Source organism: Falco cherrug, chromosome 12 (assembly GCF_023634085.1).
Source record: "Falco cherrug isolate bFalChe1 chromosome 12, bFalChe1.pri, whole genome shotgun sequence".
In the NCBI taxonomy this organism is placed as follows: Eukaryota; Metazoa; Chordata; class Aves; order Falconiformes; family Falconidae; genus Falco; species Falco cherrug.
This window is the reverse complement of record NC_073708.1, coordinates 23,652,929-23,675,015: the sequence shown is the minus strand read 5'-3', so window position 1 is coordinate 23,675,015 and position 22,087 is coordinate 23,652,929. Positions and strand designations below refer to the sequence as shown.

General features: G+C 52.8%; 1 protein-coding gene across 3 annotated transcripts in view; it reads left to right on the top strand.

Annotated features, from left to right (window-relative positions):
* Positions 1–22,087, top strand: part of ERI3 (ERI1 exoribonuclease family member 3) — a 135,147-nt gene that overhangs the window by 85,775 nt on the left and 27,285 nt on the right. For all 3 annotated transcript variants that reach the window (XM_055725330.1, XM_055725331.1, XM_027802696.2), the window contains exon 7: positions 10,552–10,651. In XM_055725330.1, the coding sequence (XP_055581305.1) occupies positions 10,552–10,651 (100 nt within the window). The remainder of the gene's footprint in view (positions 1–10,551; positions 10,652–22,087) is intronic.

Below are 22,087 nucleotides of genomic sequence, written 5' to 3'. Positions count from 1 at the left end.
TGTCCCTGCCACTTCCTGCATCCCCCTGAAATACCTTTGTCCTAAACCATCACTTCCTTAGCTGGAATTGAAAAAAAAAGAGCTGGGGAGTTGGTCCCTTGTGTGCTACCCACACAGAAACCACCCAGACCCTCTGCTGTGGCCAATTTTGCCTTAATTTGAGCCACTCTCAGCCTGCGTGGAGGTGGGGTCTGCCCCACCAAGCCAGCCCCCAGCAGCAGCACGGCTCCGCTGCCCTCTCTCACCTTCCCTGCATCACAGCCTCCCCAGAGAGGTGTGGAACTTAGGTCCTGAGCTGTTTTTTCCTCCCAGATTTATCTGACGGGGTGGTGGGGAGGTGAGCAGGCTGGAGCCAGGTGAGCTGGGGCACGTGTAAGCTGGCACGGGCTGCCCGTGTTAGCCGGAGGCTCCCGCAGCAGCTCCGTGCCCTGTGCTACTGGTGATGCGGCACTGGGAGGAAAGCGCTGGCTCTCCCTCCTCCCCTCTCTGGAGTAAATAATGGTACTTTTTATTTAGCTATTATTTCCCAGTGGCAGATATCTCCTCAGCTGTCTGTTTAACTATCTTTATCTCACCCTCCTTCTCTGTTTGATATAGTTATAGATAAACAGATAGCTACCTTAGTAAATAACATGTTTTTAAGAGACCAGTGGTATGGTTAACATAGTGCAGCAGCTGTTGATTTGTCTTTCACTGTTGGGTGTTTTTTTTTTCTTAAGGAAATGCTTTAAATAAGGGATACTTCATCTATTAAAAAAAAATACACTTGTAGCAGCTGCTAAGCCCATCCATAAGCCTGCTTTACGTTGTATTTGTGATGGGACTGACAGTGCATGGAGGAGCCTGATTATACACAATTCCATTTTAGCAAGCCCTGCGATGTAATTTCACAGGGCGATCAGTGTTTGAATGTAATAGCAGCCTGTGCTAAGGTGTCAGAATATTAAAGGCACTAATGGAAAAGCTCCCTGGTACACAAGGGGGACAGCATTACAGGAGACGTCGCAGATGGCTGGGCACTAAACTAATGGGGCAGGATCCAAGAAGGGAAAAAAAACCTAGAGAAGGGAGAGCTCACGGGAGCACGGGCACCTGCTTCCCTCTCACACGGAAATTAAACAGCGAGCGAGGGAGAGGCGACTGTGTGCTTGTGTAAAAATAGAAATCGAGGGGGGAAAATACCCCCTTTGAAAGGGCTTGAGGGTTTTGACAGCAAGCCCAGTGCCAGCTTTTCTTGGGAAAGGCGTGAGGTTAGATTAAAGGGGTGCATGTCTGGGGACTGTGGTGCATGTCTGAGCATCGCAGCCATCGTTTGTGGCCCTGGAAAGAGAAAAGGGGGCGACTGGTGTATACGGTTACCCACCCTCATGTAGTACAGCAAAACTGAGCTGTCTTTGGTGGTTGTTAATCTCCAGCTAAATCCAAGGAGGGTGAGACCTGCCCGCCTCGCTGCTGCCCTCATGGCTTGGCTCTGCAGCATGGCACGTCTGCTGGGGCCCCATCCTGCCCTTTTCTGTCCTCACGTGTGCAGGGGCTGATGGTGGGTCTGATTTTGGGGTAGTGCCAACATTTGCCTGCTTTCCAGAATTGTTGGAGGCATCTTCCCCTTCCCACTGAACCCCCAGTTTCCCCAGGAGCAGCCAGAATCACACTAGTCCATTCTTGTCTGTGTGGAGAGGCAACCGTGGCTGCGTGAATTATCCTTGAAGTATGTTTGCAGGTTTTCCTTGGTGTCGTACCCAGCTTTCTCGCTCTGCCAGCCACAGTGCTGTGGTGGGGAAAGGCTTAGCCCTGCTTTCCTGCTTGAATTGGCTCTACAGGGGCTGGGGCAGCACCGGGGAGATAGCACCATGGGACGTGAGCCCATCCTTCCCAAGGCTGGAGGGGTAAATCAGCCTCGTGTAGGTACTCCCTGGTAGCTGTCTGCCATGTGGTGTGTGTCTCTGCCTTTCAGGTGCTAATTGGGAGCTGCCTGTGTACCTCAGCGCTGGGAGCTGATTGCATACATCCACGTAACCCAGCCTGGGTCTCGGTCGCCCTGCAGTGCAGCCAGAAACTCCGGGACACTGTGAGAAGGCAGCCCTGTTCAAACAGACATGACCTGCAGCTCAAGGGCAGGGCCACTTGTCCCAGACCGGGAAAGGTGCTGGGCACGTGTGCCTCCAGCCTCTTGTCTCCACAGCAGCCCCTGGGTTCCTGCTGCAATGCTCTGCTTGGCCGCCTGACCCTGCCCTCAGACACCCCCCCCCACCCCTGGGTCCTGCCAGCAGCCTCCGTCCTTGAGCTGCTTTCCTGGTGGCTTATGGCTCTGCTTGTCCCCTCTCCTGGGCCAGCACTGGCTGTGCACACCCCAGCTCTATTTCCCAGCCCTCCAGGGACCCAGACCTGTAGCTTTGTTTTGCTTGTGACCAAACCCAGGGCTTTGACCCAGGTCTCCATGGCATTAACCTAGTGTGTCGCCAGCTGCAGAGCACACAGCAGTCGAGAACATTTTATCCAGGATAATCCCTAGCCTGGGAGCAAGGCAGAAACTGTTCTTGTTCAAACACAGGGAAATGTGAAGCCTAAACCGCTTGGCACTTTGACACTCCGGAGTCAGGCACGCTGGTGTGTTTCTATTGCGGTCTAAGCCAGGGCACGAGCTAATCCTGCACAGCAGCAGGGCCACCTCCCTGCTGCCCAGCAGGGCCACAGCGTCCACATGCACCCTGGAGAGAGGCTGTTGGTGGCTTCAGAGTCCATCCTGCCCCTTCTGAAGTTAAGAGGAGTTTTGACAGTGAATTTGCATGACTTTGGCTGAGTTGGGGTATTGCCAGGACATGGGCAAGCTGAGGATGCTCAGGTGTGTGTCTGGGTGGGAAGGAGGGCCAGGCATTGCATGCCTCAGTTTCCCTTTTGCAGTGCTCCTATGGACAGAGGTCTGATGGCATGGGCTGCTTATTTTAATAAGGAGAAAACACATACAATTATGCTGCATTCTCCGCATCTTATCTGACACCTTGCTGCCTTCCTTTAAGTTTGATCTGTCCCCTTCCCATCATGGACTGGGGGCACCTCACCTCTGTAAAACACTTCCCAAAGGTGGGCAGAGCCAGACAGCTCCTGTGTGCCCAGCACTCACCTTTCCAAAAACAGAGCGTTCATCTTTTTGTTTAATTTACTGCCTGACGTGAGGCATAAATATGTGGCTGTTTTAATGACCAGCTTTGCAAATGGAGTGATGTGGACACCAGCTGGGCTTGCCAAAGGTTGCTCGGCAGGGCCAGGCTGGGCTGGCAAGGTGGCTTGTGTGCGAAGGGCTCCCCGCTCATCCGGGACATGGGGGAAGCTGGCTGTATGGCACTGTTGTCTGAAAAACCTTTGAGTGCCATTGTATGAAGAGGGCAGAGCACCAGGAAGGGTCCCAGCACCTCTTCAGCAACATGGGAGGATTGTGTCCAGATCTCGTCCTCCCACTGCATGGTGCTTGCAACGGCAGAAATTTCCAAGGGCAGCACCAGCTTCTGCCTAACTGGGGCCAGACCCATCGTGGTGATCCTATATTCGGTGTGTCAGCCCTTCTCCTTCCCCCAACAGCTCTCGGAGGGTTTGTGCTCTGGAAAGGGACATTCCCTGGGAAAGGGCACCACTCCCACCTTCTGTGTCCTGCCATGTCCAAACCCCAGCCAGACCGCCTCCTGCTCGGTGGCACCGCAGATTTATTTGGCAGAGGACAAACACTCTCCACTCTTGTCACCCCCACCCCTTAATTATTAGCAGAGATGTTTAATCCAAGGCTTCAGCAGGTGCCACATGGGGCAGAAGTTGTTTTCGTGCACCCAGTGCCACTCAGGAGTGTTCGGGGAGCTTGGTGCACTGGAAAAAAGTAATTAAACATGAATGGTATAAATGCTGTACTGGTCAGTCCGGAGGCCTCTCTTGCCACTGTGTTTGTAAAAATTAAATGCCTCTTATTAGCAGCACAGCAGAGATCTGTAATACACGTGGACAGAAAGGCAGGGATGGATGGAGTTGGTGTCAGGGCAGCAATTGCTTATCATGCCTTATCTGGGAATATGAAACTGTATTGCATGACATCCAGAGGCAGGCTGAATAGATATGCCAATTCATCTCGAGCCCGGGCTTTGACAAGCTAGACTGCCCTTGTTGAAAGGCATCAGTCAAACAAGAGCTGCTGGCTGCTTTTCCCTTTCTTATACTTTCTCTCGCTCCCGCGCTCCCTCTCCCTCTCTCGCTGCCTCCCCTCCCTCCGCCTTTTTTTTCTAAGCTTTTTCCACACAAAATTGAAAAGCTTTGGAAATAATAATAATAAAAGCCCCCCAAACTAATACCATTTTAAGTACAGGCCCCCCCCTCCCCAAATGGGATTGATAAGGAACCCCAGTGTATGAAGGCATGTTTAGATAACATTGAGAATATTATAGCGAGTGAGAGAAAGTAGGGGGAAAAGCTTCCTGCCGCGTCTAAGCCGGGAAAGGCGACGGCACCCTGGCTAATACGAGTGTTTAATATTTGATGTGTTGGGATAAAGCAGGATCACCTTCGAATTGAATTGAGTGTCAGAATGAGAATCTATTACTGAAATTCTTGTGTGATTTGACAGCAAAGCAGACGATGTTATTCTTCACTAGTTACCGCAATCTTCTCCCCTACATCACTTAAATATTTTTTTCTTTGCTTGAGTAAACACACATTATCCTTTTTTTTTTCCACCTCCCTTTCCTTTTTTCTCTCCCTCTTTTATACTACTTTTTTTTTTTTTCGTTAAATCAAACCTGCCTTTCGCAGGGCTGATGGAGTAGATTGTTATTTCTTTATTTGTCCTATTAAATGGAATTCCTGATCGTTTAATCCTGCTTTTGTAAGTGATTTAAAAATACTTGAAAAGCTGTGAATGTGGCAGCACTTCTGACTAAACTGCTTAAAAGGGACACGTTACACCTGGGTTTAGCTCCGTTACACCTGGGTTTAGCTCCTGTCTCTCGACAGGCAGCGAGGGTAGCAGGCTCCGGTGCTGCCGGGGCTGAGCCATCCCAGGCTCCGTGCCGCCATCCTACCGGAGCAGCTTCCCTCGGCACCTTCCCTGCGGCAGAGGAGCTCTGCCGTTGTCAGCTGGGGCTTGACAAGCTGCTTATTCATTACCTGCCTCTTCTTTAATGGTGTTCAGCCCCGATCCAGCAGCCTTGCTACCAAATGATTTGGTGGTGGGGTCAGGCCCTCAGTGGTGTTAAATTTGCCTTGTTGTGCCAGTAAGTTTGCGTGGCAAGAAATCCCAGCTAGAAATGTCCACCTCATCCCTGAAGTGACATGCAATTAAAATGGGGTGTCAGGAGACCACCTTGGAGTCCCCAGTGTCCTGGGTGCTTTTCAGGGATGGCCTCCAAGACACCCCCAGCCCCAGAACCTTACAGTTACTGGGTGGCACTGAAAACATTCTAAGCTGTGTTTGAAAGCCCACTTAGTTGTAGACATGACCTCTTTTTTTCTTCCCACCCTACGAAGTAATATAAAACCTTGACATCTCATCATGGCAGCAGTGGAATGAGGAGAGTCAGAAGGAAATTCTTATTTTGGGCAGACGCGGTGCACAGTGATATGACAAGAGGAGGAAGACACTTTTGCTGTCGTTGTCATTTTCTCCATTGTGGAAACGTCAGGGGGGTCAGCTCCGATCGGCAGACTGCTGCGCCCAGCCTGATCCTGGGAGAACACAGCTGGTGCTTGCTGCTTGCCCAAGCCAAGGGCAGCTGGGGAGATCTTATGGATGCTTTCTATCTATTTAAAAAATTTTTTTGAATTCTTAATAGAAACTTTCAGCAAAAAACACCACTTTTTTTATTCCTTAGTACCCACTCTTCAGCATCTTCTCAAACCGCAGAGCTCCTTTGCTCCTAGGAGGACTTTTTCCAAAAGGGAGTATTAACTCCCTGCCCAAAAGTTCCTGTATTAATATAAAAATTACAATTGGAGGGTGAAACAGATAAAACCTCTGGGTGGGACATGAAAAATGACAGGGTTGCCGGGCTGGGCTGGGCATGAGGAGGCTCTGTGCTGGTCCTGGCAGTTCTTGCTGCTGTGGTTTGTGAGCTTGCTCATGCCATCGCAAAGCCCAGAGCCTTGCTTCCCTCCTGCGCTTCAGCTAAAGCACCCAGAGCAGTGGGCCACTGGCAGCTTTAGTGGAGGTCAGACAGGCTGGGGGCTGGCCAAGCAGGTCCCAGCATCAACACCTACAGAAGGGACATGGCTGGCTCTGTCAGCATCAGCACGTTGCCCTAGCAGAGTTCTGGCAGCTCCATGAGGACCCGCCCTGTCCATCCCTGTGCCTGTGGGAAGGATTTGTGGGGCTCCCCATGTAAGTGAGCATCCTGACCTCTGCACAGGTGCCCTGTTTGCATGATGCAGGATGTTAAATCTTGCCTTAATGTGACTGCCAAACACCAGTTTTTGTGAAGTGTGCCGGGCACTTCCCCATAAATAAATGATGGAGCATTATTCAGTCCACTTAGATCAATACATCAGCTTGACAAGTTCCAGTTCTGAGAATTTTCTGACCCCCTGGAATGTCTTTGCTGCAGCTGTGCAGCTTATAAACCATGGTGTGTAGCCCAAACAAGCTCCAGGGAGTGGGACATCAGGACATGGCTGTGTTGGTGCTGCCAGCCCCAGCATTGCTGGTTTGCACTGGGATTGCAGCAAAGGCAGGTGGGGCAAAGTCGCTGCCAAATTGGGCAAATCCTGTATTCTTCCCTCTGCAAGCAGCGCCATGGCACTGCCCAGCCTCACTGGCATGCCCTCCGTGCGCTCCTGTCCCAGTGCAGAGGACCGTTCTTGTCCCACAGCACTACCAGGAATGGGCCGTGGAGCTCTTGTTTCAGGCTTTTTGCAAACTGAGGCAGATGCGTCATGGCCACCAGGAAGGTTTGTGACCCAGTGCTACAGGAGGATGGTTTCAGACCCCTATAAAGCCAGCCCCAGGTGCTGCAATTCTTTGCAGGCAGCATCTCTATGCCCCAGGCTGCTCTACCCCGTGTCTTGTTCCTACTAATGATTTTTGGATTTTCTGCCGGTTAGGTGAGGTATGGGTTACCTAAGGACCTACGTCCCCACACTGGTACTTTTAACAAGGTGTGAATTATCCGTGGTGCTGGCTCTGTGCATGGAAACACAGTACGTTCCTCACCTAGTGCTGTTAGCTCACATTTATCACAGGAGTATCTGCTTACCTTTGATTCGAGATCCCTACATCAGGGACCCAGGGTGGTATTTGTCTGTGAACTGCTGCGTATGCCTATGGGATTGTATAAGTAAATAAATATAATTAATAATCATCTGACTTCAGAGCAGCATTGGCAGGGAGGTAAACGTAGCCTTCATAGAATTACAAACAAAATCAGGAAAAAGGGAAGACCTTTCTAGGAGCTGGTATGAATGAAAATAATAATTGTGTTCAAGCTGCTTGAAAATTATTCTGCAAACATCGTTCGGGTGGTTTTTAGCAGATCAGAGGCATTGAGTTTGTCTCTAAATCAGAATTTTGACCAAAACTATTTAAAAATAGCTTTTTTAAAAGGTACCTGAATTTTTTATTTATAAAGATAAAGGTGAAAATCAAATGCCACACGGTCCTGGCCCTGCTTCAGTGTCTGACCTAGAAGGGAGCAACCCACTCCCTGCAACACCAGGACTGAACCGAAGGGAGAGACAAATTAGTGTGATTTCCTCGCAAAAAGGGTTTCATGGCATTTTTTAAATCCTTTGGCTTGCGAACGAACCAGAGGCATCTCAGGCTTTCTCACAGTTCGCCGTAGGGGATAAGTGCTGAAGGGGCAGGGGTATGCGTGCCGCCGGCAGCTGCGCGGGGCTGGCACGGGCTGGCGGGAGAGCGGCTGCGGGTGACACCGGTGTCCCGGAGGCTGCGCGGAGCCAGTGACTAGCCGGTGGCCATGGCCACCCTAGCAGGCTGGGGAGCCCCGTGTCAGGGAGCCTCCGGCACTTTCTGCCTCGCTTTAACAGTCAGAAGAAGAACTTTCCTGTTTAAAGATTAAACGTTGTCTTTAAATATTAAAGAGCAAAGCTCCTCGCTCTTGATTGTGTGGCTGCTGCCGGCAGGCGGCTCAGAATTGCCAATTTTAATTAAAAAACTTTATTTTCCAACACAGCCCAGCAATGGCTCCTCCTCCTGGCTGGGGCTGGCTGACCTCTCCCCTGGCTTGCCTTCATCTCTGCCCACATTTTCCGCTGCCTGCAGCAAAGTGATGGTCCCTGCCAGCCCTGAAGTGTGGACGGCCTCATCTGGGACTGATCAATGCCCCTGGCACTTCCTTCCAAAACCCCAGGAAAAACAATTAAAACCCGATCGATCCTGCAGGCAGCTTTGAATATGCATAAGTGCACACTTGACCTTCAGTGGTCAGGCCAACTTCCACCCCGGCTGCTTAGCTAGTTTGCTCAGGTATTGTGGCTGTACCGAATGACCTTGATTAGGAAAGCAAAACTCGAGGCAGGGATGGGCCCAGGGCCGATCCTGGGGCTGATCCTGGGGCCAGGGCACGTGCCACTGGCTCCCTGCTGATGCTGCTGCCGCGGAGCCTGGGGAGGCAGGCTGGGCTTGGCACTAGCACCCTGCTGCAGGGCCTTTCCAGAGCTGTCGCGGTGGCTTTCCCAGGATCCTGCCAGCCTTCTGCTGTGCTCCCTCAGTTGCTCCTGGCCAGAGTCCAAGGGATGTGTCTGGGCTGGGAAGGCAGCCTGTGATATGGTAGCTCAGAGCCTTCCTTGTCCCTATGCAGGGACAGCCTGTGTGTCCTCCCGGGAAGCATGCAGGGACACCCCTTCCCAAGGGATATCCCCCCACTGCTGGCAACCCTGGGCCTGGACCCACTGGTGCTGAGCGTGGGGACCTTCCTGCAGTGTGCCTGGGCTTGCTCTTTGGGACAGAGCCCAGGAGAGGGAGCCGCATGGGGAGCCACTGCAGCCGTCACCCCGAGCCACCCGGCAGGTGGGTGGCAGGGTCCCATCCTGACCACAGACCCCAGCTCCCCACTGTGCTGCGGCTAGCCAGCCTGCATCCCAGCCGTGGCAATGAAGATGCCAGAGCATGTTTGTTGAAGGCAAAGGAAACCTCCCCGTTGTGTACACAAAGTGTAATTTCAGTGAATTATGCACAGACTTAATTAGGAGTTTTAATTGCTAATCATCTCCCAACAGGATTAGCAATGCTGTCTATTAATTATCTGCAGAGCCCTCTGTTTTGCTAAGGCAGGAGTAACAAAGCAGCATGAATGGTTACGTAGGCCAGTAACAAATTAACTCCCTCAAGCCCTGTAGCTCCTGGGGGGGGGGGGGGGGGGCTGCAGCGGCAGGGGCTACATGGGGACTGGCCCTGCCCGTGCTGGGCAGAGCAGCAGGTAGCAGTGGCCAGAGGGACTGGCAGCAGGGCCCAGTGGCAGGCAGGTGGGTGGTGGGCTGCGGGGCGCACCGCTCAGCTCCACTTGCCCAGTTCAGCCCTGCTCGCACTTGCAGAGCATCCCCCCCACCCAGCGTCCGCAGCCTGCGGAGGGTGTCGGTGGTGCCCTGCTGTGCTGTGGCTGTGGCCGTGGTTAGCGATGATCCCCGCTGCAGGAGGGAGATAGGGGCTGCTGGATTGACCTGATCTCATGTGGGGACAATGGCCCTCACGGCAGCAGAGATAGCACCAGCATGAGCGACGCTAAGCCCACGCACCCTTCTTACTGCTCACAATGAGGCGCTGAGCTTAATTCCTCAAGATGAAGAAGATACGTGGCTGTCAGGCTGTAATTACAGCCATGAGTGTGACACAGAGTCCTGGCTGCTTTCATGTGTGCATTGTCCGGTGGGGTTTTGTGCTGCTCAGGCTCCTGGCTGCCTCATTCCTGGTGGAAGCCTTGCCAGGGGATGCAGCTGGGATGGAGCAGGCTCCCGCCGGCCAGGCTGTGGGCTCTGTGCAGTGGGGTGAGCAGTGCTGGCTTCCAGTAGTGTTTCTCCCAGCGATGGAGAGCCCTGACACAGCTGGGGTCTGGGGATGGAAAGGGAAGGGGAGGCTGGGAGGGCTATGCTTGCCAGGGAGGGAAGGGGACTGCCTGGATGTGGGCACCCCTTTCCAAGCCCCCCTGACTCCTGCTTCTGACCTCATCCTTGGTGAGGCAGCAATGGGGGCACAGTGTTGGAGCAACCCAGGGACATATGTGACAAGCTCACAGCCCCCAGCTTGCCCCAGTGTGGTGAAGGTGGTCTTGAGTGATGCCAATCTGCCACAGTACCCAGTAAACCTTGTGAGATTGTCACCTATTCAGGACACCACCAGAGGCCCCGGACAGCTTTTCTCTGAGGAGCATCAGGGGTGGCAGGCCAGGGTGAGGGCGCTTTGTTCGGGTGGCTCCAGGAGAGCTGCTATGAGGGTGATGCATGGGGCTGCACTGAACATAGCAAACACAGACTCAATGCTGGCCGTGGGAGCAGCCAGGCCTGGGCAAATATAAAACATGTCTGCACATGGGCTGTGCACCCGTCTGACCCTCTGCTTCTCTCTTCCAGGCGTACAGCTTTGCCATGGGGAGTTGGCCAAAGAACGGGCTCTTAGACATGAACAAAGGACTGAACCTACAGCACATAGGGAGGCCTCACAGCGGGATAGGTGAGTGACACCATGCTGCACCCTTCCTGTCCCCGTGGCTGCTGCTCCGGGCATACAGGAGATGCCTTGGCTCTGAGAGCTTGTCTAGGCTGGGGTGCTGAGAGCCAGACAAAGGGCTGCAGGGTTTCCAGCTGGTAGAAGGGACGAAGATGTGTCAGGGCAGGATGGGTACGTGGATGAGCTCTCCACCCCTGGCACACCTGCCTGTCCCTCTGGCTGGGGAACTGCTCCCCTGGGCAGCCACTCTGGCAGTGCTTGGGCTGGGGGTGGATGTGGGCAGTACCAGGACTTGTGCTGTGCCTGGAGTGCAGGGCAGGAGTCCCCAGGCTGGGTGGGATGCTCTCCCTGTTGGACCAGTCCTCTGTCTGCTCTGGCTGCTGCATTTGTCCTTGGAAAGGAGGCCCTACCAGGCAGCGCAGCCTCAGGAGCTGGCTGGAGACCTACTGCAGAACTAAGATGCTTGGTACCAGCTGGAGAACTGAGTCATCATCCCATTTGCTCACATGTGTGATGAGTTTCATGATCCCACAGTCTGCTCCAAGATAAACAACTGAGACTACTATGCGCAGTGGCAGAGCTCCATGTTTCCCCTAGCTCCTCTGCAGCGGGGATGAAAGTGGTATGAGGAGGGAAACCTGGCCCAGGACGCTGACACCATATATCTGCCTGCTGCTTAACGCTTGGAGGCGCAGAGCTAGGCCAGCAGTAGGCTGTGGTATGGGCAGGAGTTCAGATTTACTGGGCTGTAAGCAGGGCTGTAATTCAGGGCTCCATCACTCTTGCCAGTCTTGTTTCTCTGCGGGGTGTTGGATCACCTCTTGGAGACCAGCGGTCAGGTTTTCCCTCTGCCTCCCAGCCTTTCATCCACTGTGAGTTGTGAGCGTTAACGTTTGCAAGGAGGTAAGATTTACTTGGAAAAGTCACCGGCTACCTGGGCCTTGAGGAGGCTGGTTAATATTGTTTCAAGACTCTAACCATTAAACTCTCCAATCAATCCAAGTTAAGGAGATGAATTATTTAAAGCTCACTAGCTTTTAATTAGCAAGCTCCTTTTGAACTATGGATCTGGTTGCATTATTGACAGAGGTAGCATTAAAATTTGCTTCCTTGCCTGGGAGCAGATTTGCGATTTGCCTTGCTTGTGTGCCATGTTGGGGGGAATCATGGGGAGGGAGCAGGGACTGCAGGAATTGTGTGTGCATGTCCTGCTCTGGGGGCTTGGCCTTTTCCTAGGGTCTCCTGGGGGATGTAGGGCTGGTTTGTGCCTCATCTTTCATCATTTTATTTATGGCAAGAGCCCTCAGTTGCTGTCATCTCTTACTCTGACAAGGTGTCCCCAGCTCTGGAGTATCATCTGTCTGGTGTTGGTTTCTGCCTGTGTTTATGTCAGTGCTGTTGTCTTGCACAGGTGTCTGTGCCTGATGGAGTTCAGAGACACACCGTTTGTGTCCCTCCCTATTCCAGTCCTTTAGGCGGGTTTTGCTTCTTAATTTCTGTCAAACTCCCTCTGCGGGGGAGCACTCCCAGCTCACCCCAGTGCCAGGTGAGCCATGTGACCCAGCCAGCCAAGCTCCCTGCTTGCAGCGCTCCATCCCAGTGGCAGACCTGCCTTTCACACGCTGTTTGGAAGGGTTTATGTGGGTGCTGTGAAGGATGCCAGGCCAGCAGCATGATGGTCTCCATCACCCTGGCACCGGTGCACACATGCCCTGTGTGTTGCAGCCTACTGGCTGCTCTGCTTGGGCTGAGTCCAAAGCAGCTCTGCCCTGGGCATCTGCGATCCTCTGCCTGCCTGCGGAGGTGGCAGCCACTGGCACCCTGTGCCTGGTGGCTTTACTGCAGGCTGAGCTCCTGGGAGTGAGCTGGAGGCATGGCTTGTTGAACGGCAGCCAGGGAGAATGGCTTCTCCTCCTGGCCAGCTTGGGAGCCCCAGGCACAGCTGCTGCCCGTGGTGTCAGGGCTGCTGGCTTTTGGGCTTAGTAGCCCAGTGTCCCCCCTGGGAGAAGGCTTGGGGCGATGCTGGTGTCTGGAGACATGGCTTGCCTGGCATTTTGTCAAGGCACCAGCCTTCTGACTTTCTGGCTGCTTTGTTTCCCAGCCTGCTGGCCTTTTAGGTCCTAGGCATGGATCAGGTATTGCCTCTAGGTGACAGCCCAAGAGGTCCCTAGGTCAAGGAGGGGCCACTCACTGCAGGAGTGGCCTGGCTTCCTTGGGTCTGGCTTTGCTGCCTCATCCTGGAGCAAGTGTCAGTCCTCCACAGCTGAGTCCTTCCATACTGGCTACTGGGACTGGGCACAGTCATCCCAGTTGCTGGTGGTTACCCTGTGACCTGAGCAGTCCTTACTCCTCTCCTCCTTCATGCTTTCAACTGTTTTTCCTTTAGGACTGGGAGAAGCTACGCCATCCCTTGCCCCAGGCTGCCCTCCCCCTCCCTCCCTGGCTGTAAGAAGCCTTGCTCCTGCCACAGCCCTGCCCGCTCGGCACAATAAGCGACCCCTCCTCAAGGACAGCTGCTGGAGAGGAGGGGGGAGAATGCTGCAGCATGCTGCTTGCCCACCTCTTGCTGCTGTGGTGAGACAAGCTGGCTGTGGCTCTGGGGGAGTTCCCACGTGGTCTAGAGCTTTCCTTTTCTTTTGTGGTCAATCCTGGGGCGCAGCAGCGTGGAGGGCTTCCCCAGGGGTGCCCAAGGTGGGTGTAGCTAGGGTCAGCCTCTGATTTTCATGGCCCTCATGGGTCGCTGGTGTCCAGAAGCCTGCAAACCAGAGGGCTGAGAAGGAAGCAGCAAGGAAATGCGTTAGCCAGCCACACCAGTTTCATGAATACTGTGCCATGTGAAAGAGCATCCATGCAGCTCCTTTCCCAGCAGCATGGGGTGCAATCCAGGGGGATGCAGGCAGTCCTGTGAAGCCTCAGCTCGCTTATACAGGAATGCGCAACGTGGATGTTTCCCTTCAAATCTGACAGAAAGATTGCAGTGGATGGCCACTTGTTTTTGCAAACAATTTGCAGGGAATTTTGCTGTCTCGCCTGATCGGTTGTGTATTGCTTTGTTTTCAAATCACTTTCTGATTCACTGGCTCAGCAGATATCTGCTCCAAATCCCTGCACTTGGCATGCTCAGGGACCAGTCCTGCTCTGTGCTTCATCTCCTCTCCTTCATCTTGTTCAAAATCCAGGGAGTTAGGGGCATTCAAACCCCTGCAGGTCCAAGGCCAGATTCTGGACAGGAACCTCACCTTTAGCATCTGGTGCGTGTGGGCGGAAGGGGCTCATGGTGGAGTGTGGTGGAGTCTCACCACATCCCTGGGACGTATGGCCACGCATACAGCAAGTTGCTGAACAGAGCTCACATTCTAGGTTTTGTCTGGTTTCTACTTGGGAGCAAGTGAACTGCAAATCTTTTCGAGGGGCTAGAAAAGTGGTTTGTGTCACCAAATACACCAAAGTGTGTTTGCATACACTGCAAATATAGCTGCCTTGGGGTGGGGTGGGTGCAGGTCTGGTGCAATTGCTTTCTTGGGAGGAAGAAGGTAAAGGAAGGGGGGAAATATCAGTATTTCAGCTTGCTGAGAAGTGCTGAGCAGAAGAATAAGGAGGTAGGTAAGTAGTAAAGTCCTGCTCCAGGGAGTGAGAGCCCTTGGGAAACGGGAAAAAGAGCAAAAGGGGATTGAGACTGATTCATTCATGCCTCTTCTCAGGTTGGTATTTTGGCTCTAAGCATTCCCTCTGGGCTGAATGTGGCCCTGAGGTCTGGAAAGGACTTTTTACTGCAGCTTCCATCTCTCCTCAAACATGGATTAAATGCGTGTCAGCTCTAGCACAGGCTGTAGCACCTTGAGGTGAGGAGCTTCTTTTTGGCCGGTGTTTTCTTGGCCCTCAACAAAATGAAGCTGAAAGTTACCAAGAAGTTACTCATCTTACAGATGTGTGCATGTTGCCATTCTTAAATTTTTGAGACGCTGGTAGCCTAAAACAAGCTGCAGCTTGTAATGGGGGTCTTGGCACTGTCACGCAAAGACCAGCATTCACAGGCTCCTCACCAGCGGAGCTGGGTTCTTGCAGTGGATTCTCCCTACTGAGGTTCAGAGACTGATGTAAATCAGAAGGATTAAAATTCCAGGCTTTAGTTATGATTTAAATCAGCCAGCAGCTCACCTGGATTCAGTAATTGATTTTCTTCTGTTTTGGGTTTTTTTTTCCACTTGTTTCCCTGAAAAAAGGCCAAGTTTTACTGACCAGCACCTATCAAACGAAGTGCAGCTCTCCTTAGCACTGCCCAGTTGTTAAATCTAGTTATTCTTTTATTCATCAAATACTCGATTTTTGCTAATTTATTTTGATCAATCATGTAACATAACATGCCTTTAGTCTTAGGTTTTAGATATTCATTACGTTAGAAAAGTAGTGAATTACTGTTTGCTCTTAAAGAGATGGTTATTAAATTATTACTTGTGATTACTCTTTTGGATGAGAATTGGAACGCCGTGCTACAGTACCCCAGCTGTAGTTCACATAGGTTTTATTGGTAAAATCCTGTTTCCCTTGCATGTACTCAATATTGAAGGAAAAGTAAATTTTGGAACACTTTCTAGGTGAAAACAGCTGGTGTATGAAACCAAAGCAAGAAGTGATCTGTGAGTTGAAGGAGTGTTTCTGGAAACCGGCCTTTCAAGATTTTAGTATTAGTACCTCTCATCCTCTCCCACCTTAGTTTGTTGGTTTGTTTGTTTCCCTGATCATGGAAAAGATAAAAGGCACACCTTTTTTTTTTCCTTTTTTTTTTTCCCAGTCCTTTGTTGTTTCTCAGCTCTGAACAAGCTAGTTATTGAACTGAAAACATGCTGGAAAAAGGGGGAAGTTTCCACATCTGCAGAAGTAGCTGCTGCTGCTGGGAAAGTTTTTCTCTCATTTGTCAGCTCTGCTTCCACCTCTAGTGCACTGACTGTCTTTAAAACAAGTTACCCCTTGCTGACGATCTTTTTTGAATCTAATTTAATTTAGTGGATTCTTTTAAAGTTCAGGCTTTGGCACACACATTATTGTGATTTTAGATTTAGTTCTAAATGTCTGGTTTGCGGGTTTTTTTCTTTTTTGGAGAAGGAGGGTACCCAGGCTGCTGCTGCTAGTGAACCCGCAGCACCCATGCCTCGTGACCGAGAGATCTGGTCCTGTAGTAGCACCTGTCATGACCTGATGCCCACGCTGGGCTCTTATTACACCAGCTTGTAACCCTGCGAGCTGTGAGCCTCTGCGTGGGGCTTCACCATCCCTGTGCCCACAGTCCCCCTGGCCGGGGCAGTGCCATGCCGCCTCCACAGCGATCTCTGCTGTGCCAGATGGAAAAGCCCCACCTGCCCGGGCAGGTCAGCAGCCCATGCCGTCAGCAACCCAGCAAGCCACCGTCCCTTCCTGGCTCCATCTCTCGCTTTTCATTTACTGATTGGAAATCTCGGAAGGTTAGGGTGTGATATTGTTCCTGATCCAGAGCATTAATTAGGCCTCGGAAAGAAGAAGAGGAATTGCGTGTTTTTAACAGTGAGGTTAATGGGATGCTCGCAGAGTAGACAGTTTTAATGAGCTTCAACTCGATGTACAGTGAGTTTACTCTTTGTGTTAAAAGGGTCAAACTGCAGTAGTTTGATGTGGATTGTCTCCTGGCCCCCAGTGTCATAGGTGAGCGTCTGTCAGAGTCCAGTCAGAGCGCATTTACTTAGTGACACGATTCTAATTAACTACCTCGAGCTGCCACCGCCGCGGGGAGCCGGGCCAGCGCCTGCCGGGGTGCCTCCTGCCCGGCGAAGCCGTCCCTCTGCCCGCTTGTGTCCCCGCAGCCGGGCTGCCCTCCGTGCTGACATTGAAGGAGAGGGCGGCGAGGGCCACGCTCGCTAAGTGCGGTGGCAGGTGGCAGGCCACCCGCCGTAATGGGGGCTCTGGCTGTCAGCGCTGGCTCTCCCCCCGGCAGCTCGGCAGCGGCTGATGAGGCTTCATCTCACCCTGCGACGTGCTGAGAGTGTGTGGTCCTGGCAGCTTACTGGCTTTATTTCAGCCTCCTCTCACTCTTCCCGGCTTTCTTTTCCCCTCTTTCGTTTTGCTGCCTTTCCCGGGAGCGCAGGGAAGCCTGCAGCCCCCCAGCATCCATGGAATCCCCAGTCACCCTTGGAGCCCACCCACCTCCTCTGCAGTGGGGCAGGGGCAACAAGGGGACAGGGACAGCAGTTTTGGAAATTCCCTCCCATTTTTTTTGACCACTTCCCATCCCAGCCCATGTGGCCCTGGCTGGCATAGCCAGTCCCACTCTCCCTGTCCCTCGAAGGGGATGGAAGAAGCCTGGGAGAACCCCATGCTCCCCCAGAGCAGGCATACCCTGTTCAGCACTTCTTTTCCCAGTGGAGGTGGCATGCAGTTGGTGCTGTGCATGGGGGCAGTGCCGTTTGCTCCGCACCATCCTTTTGCCAGGGGATGCTGAGAGCCAGAGTGAGCCCCGGGCTCCCTGCTGTGGAGCGGGGCGCAGGGCTGCCTTGGGGCCACACAGCAGCCCCAGCCCGAGGCAGAAGGGGAGAGACTCCAAGTTAAATAATTAAAACAGACTTAAGTAAAAATCAACAGAAATGTCATCAAATGAGCAGTGTCATTTTGCATTAGAGCTTGTAAAGGTCAGGCGGATCCAGAACAGGTGGAGCGGCTGCGCGCCATCGCAGGCAGGGTGCCGGCAGGGCGCAGGCAGGGTGCAGGCAGGGCACAGGCGGGCAGGGTGCAGGCAGGGTGCAGGCAGGCAGAGCGCAGGCAGGGCACAGGCAGGCAGGCAGGGCGCAGGCAGACAGGGTGCTGGCAGGGCGCAGGCGGGCAGGGTGCAGGCACCAGCCCAGCCGCACCGGGGCACCCGCCAGGCTGTGGGCATGGGGACAGGGTGACAGGCAGGTGGGGAGGGGTCCTGCCATGAGCAGCGGGCCCTACATCCCCAAGAAGGGGTGGGAGGGAGGGCCGGGCCGGCCAGGGCAGCCGGTTAGAGGACGTGCGTCTGTCAGAGTCCAGTCAGAGCACATTAACGCGGTGACATGATTCTAATTAACTACCGTGAGAGGTGTCACAGCTGGAAAAGCAGTGAGCGGAGACAAGCTTTTAAAAAAAGAAAAAAGCAATGTGACAGTCTTTTTTTTTTTCCCTCTTTCTTTTTCTTTTCTTTACTTTTTTTTTTTTTTTTTTTTTTCACTCTTGTGTGCTCTCTCCCCTCCATGTGGGAGTGGATCTAAAGATAATTAGGATGTCTGGCTGCCTGGGAACCTGAGCCGGGGCTCTTTTGCTTTCAGTCATTTAAGTTTTCGACATCTCTCTGAAGGGACTTGGTGGCGCAGTGGATTACTGCGCGCCAGAGTGACAGAACACTCTTCTAATCGTAAACCCTTTTTAGAAAGGATTCTGCTCTCCCTTTTTCCCCGGGAGCAGCGGGGGGTATGTTCTGATCACTGCAGCTCTGTTCCCATACACGCTACAATGGGAAACTCAAGGTCTTTCAGCTGTTTCCTGCAGTTAACAAAGGAGGCACAGAAGAAAGAAAGGAAGGATGATTGAGTGTTTGTGTTGACTGCACTCACCCCTCCGTCCTACCCTGCCGAAAGTTGGTCGTGCGCCCGCTGGGGTAGGGGCACAGGCACTTGCCCGACCCTGCTGCCTGCTGGGGATGTGGTGGGCTCATCACACCTTGCCCCAGGCCTGATGGCTCATGGACCCCGGGGGAGAGGGGCCTTGGGAGAGGAAGGTGACGGGCTGCGGGGCTTCAGCTGCCTGAGAAAAGTTGGGGTGCCACCGTGTGCACCTCGTGGCAGTGCCTGCTCACTTGCGATATATGGGAGGTAGGCACGAGCCCTTCTTTTTTGGCTGGAAGCAGTTTTGTTCGCAGCACCAGTGTCAGACTGAAGATTTAAAAGGGATTTCTGGATTATGCGCTGTTTGCTGTGCCACAATGCCTGGGAGGCCCAGCTGCAGTTCGGGGCAGGTCTGTCTCGAGCCTAAGACCTGGCTAACCCCCGGCAGGGCAGTGCTGCTGTCGTCCTGCAGCTGCCCTTTGCATGGCTGCTGCTGTACCCCCTTCCTCTGGCTTCTAGTTTTAGGACCAATGGTGAGGACTGCCTCCGTTGGTGAGAAGAGCAGATCTAGTGTCCTCCACTCCCTCCCAGGCCAGCTGTGGTCCTCAGCCCAACACCTGGCCCAGTTCCTGTCCCGTGGCAGATGAGAAACCTCTTAAATATGTTTTCCATATCCCTCTAAACTGTTGTTGGCGTACTGGGAGCACAGGGAGAGGCTGACGGAGTGTTGTGTGTGCTCTGTCTTACCAGTCAGCCAGTCCCAACGTCAGGAGTGTGCAGATGTGAACTGATCTGTACTGTAGAGAGCCTTGCACTGCCTCGGACCCATCCCACTGTTGGCTATTTGTCCAGTCCTGTGGCTGAGCCTTGTGAAATATCACACACACACACACTGGTGGAACAACCCTTGCCCTGACCGAGGCCTGTGCCTTGTTGTGCTGGCAGGTAAAACATCTCTGCTAGCACTTGTTCTCCTGCCCCTGTAGCAAGCAGGACTTCCCGTACACCGTGATGCATCCTTCAAGACAGTGAGACACGTGTTAGGTGAAAAGCCATGGAAAATCATTAATTTTCTAGAGAGCTTTTTCTGTAGAAAGTAGTGATGTAGAACACTGACATTTTGATTTCCCCATGGATTCTTTTGGTGCCTTGGTGTCTCTCTTGATGTGTCCTAGACGAGGCTAAATGCTAGCACGTCGTCCCTTACCTGTGACGAGGGGAAGAGTTTCCTGTTAATGAATGTAAACACCTCAGTTAAGAGCACGGACTGCCTGCCCTGCTCTGCAGTGGACTCCAGTGGAAGGCATCTCTTAATGTCATACTGTCCTGCAACAGCAATGTGTGTCCAAACCTGCCCTTCCAGACACACATCCTGAGGGACTGCAAGGATGCTGCTGTCCCTGTTGGGTTAGCCCTTGTCTCCAGGGTTCAGGCATCCATGCTATCTTGGCTCTGGCCTCCCTGGGCAGCGCAGGGCTGGTGGCTGTGAGCACCTCTGTGAGGAGGAGACACTCCTGCCCAAGTTTTACTGAAGATCTGCCTTTAACGAGAGTGGTGGCAGAGGTACGGGGGGAAGGCTGTGTCAGCGAGGGATGCCAGGTTTAAAGCTGCCCGGCTTCACCTAATGAGAAACAATTGCAAGGTGCAGGAGGGGAGCGGGTAGCAGCCAGCCAGAGAGACTCCACTGCAATTTAACAAGTTTCCATTCCCCTGAGTTCCCTGATAAGACACACACACCACCACCCCCAAGTCTGTACAGGAATTCATAAGAATAGGATAATTAGGATGTTTCAAAGCTGCGACCCTCAGAGGAGTCCTTGGATTAATCTGTTTTTTCTCTTAAAGACATCTGTAACTACAATCTTTGTTTCTCTCCTCTTCTTCCCCCCCTTCCCTTCTTTTCCCCCCTTGTCTGTCTCTGTATCTCCTGTCAAACCGTTGCAGACGTAAATGACAAAGAAATCAGAAAGAGAGATCAATGCAACCCAAATTAGCACTTGGAGATAGACTGTGCTGGGGATGTCAGAGCCTGACCCCAGCTGATCTGCCAGCCTCTGCTGGTGATATTATGCAAATTGCATCCATCTGGCAGAGCCCAGTGAAGGACTAATGGGGCAGGGAGGGGGCCGTGGCCGGGTGCCTTTGGGAAGGGGAGAGAGCTGGGGGTCTTTGAGGAGGGGGGTCTGTGATCGACCGGGGAGATAAGGTACTGCATTGGCTTCGTTTGTGCTCCTGGGCGGATTAAAACCCAAACTCCAGATAAGAGATAACCAAACTTCATTTTGCTTTTTATTCTATTCCTTATTGCTACCCCCACACAACCTAGTACCAAAAAGAAGGGGGGAAAAAAGATGGTTCTTGGCGCTCTTGTTTCCTGCACGTCATTACCACTAATGGCAGTTTGAGGGGAGAGACAAAGTCAGGGAAAGAAAGCAAAAAAAAAAGCTAGCTGCTTAAAAGACTGCTGTAATAGGAGCATGGATAATAGAAATCTCAAATTACGGTGATCGCCTTGTTAAGAAGTTTGAAAATACAGCCAGATTGTCTTTAATGAGAGAAATATGGCTGTTAGTTAGTGAAGGAGGAGGGAATGGACCTTGTTTCAAGATCTGTAGCTCACCCATCAAAGAGGCACCGGCTGTTTCATTTCAAAATCCTGCTCCTCTGCCTGATATTAAAAATAGTTGTTAAAGGCTTTGACTAGCAAGACGATTCTCTTTGGCTTCCTACTCTGTCTCCACCTTCCCCCGAAAGACTTCGCTAAGAGAACTTCTGCTTTAAAAAACAGCCAAGCAAAGAAAGAAGGAGAGGAAAGTTTTGGGCCGTGGGGTGATGCAGCCCCTGGCACCCTGGGGTGCCCAGGACCATAGGCTGAGCACTGCCGGCACCATGGCTGTCCCTGCCACGGCCGAGGGGAGCTGCCTCCATGCCATGTGCCAGAATGCGGTGCCATCACTGCTCTCCTGGCAGCGCCGACCCAGGCGCGGGGCGGCAGAGGCTTTTTTGGCATCTGGCCCCCATTAAGCGCCATGGTGCTGCTTTCCTCTGCTCTCCTCGGTGCCTGGGAAGTGGCACTGGGCCGGGGCTGAGGATCCAGAGAAGGGCTCTGATGTAAGCCAGGTCTGGCAGCTGCCGCCAGCCCCCACCTCTTGTTAAGAGCTAACGGGCACCTCTGTGCTGTTAGGCTCTGACCCGTAACTCCTGCCTCGCCGCCACGCTGACAGTCCCCTCTTCATTCTCCCCTGAAATCAAAGGATCACGTTAATTGGTTTAAGGATCACTGCCCCATGTCCTGAGTGGCCTGTTTAAGATAACAAACTTGGAGCGTGTTAATAGCTGGTATAACTCAGCAGAGGATCTAGGGACAAGGCCTGGATGGGGAAGATGCTGCTGTGTGGGGAACATGGGCACTGAAGCATCGAAAATCTGTCCGGTGCTGTGTTCTTCCCTGTCCTTACACAAATCAGGCTAATTGCCCCCCTCCCAAGTTGCTAACATGTTGAAATGCAGGGCAGAGGGCTCTGGCAGGAGGGTAGGGCTGTACCAGCCAAACCGCTGCCCTTTCCCAGCATGGCCTTGCTCGCTTTGTGGGTGCAGACACACAGTGGGATCTGAGGGGGGATCTGCTCGCCTCTTTGTCCTCCATAGGGTAAGGTTCTTCCCAAAGCTGCAGCTGCCACGGCACAGGCTGATCCCAGCTGTGCCATTAACCACCCCAGATCTGGCTTGTTCCCAGTCCCACAGCCGAGCCCCGCAGCGGGCATGCACTGGGACAGCAGTGTTTCCCTCAGTCCCCAAGGGTCCTGAGCAGTCCTGCTCCAGCTTGGAAGCTGGGTTCTTCAAACCAAGCGAG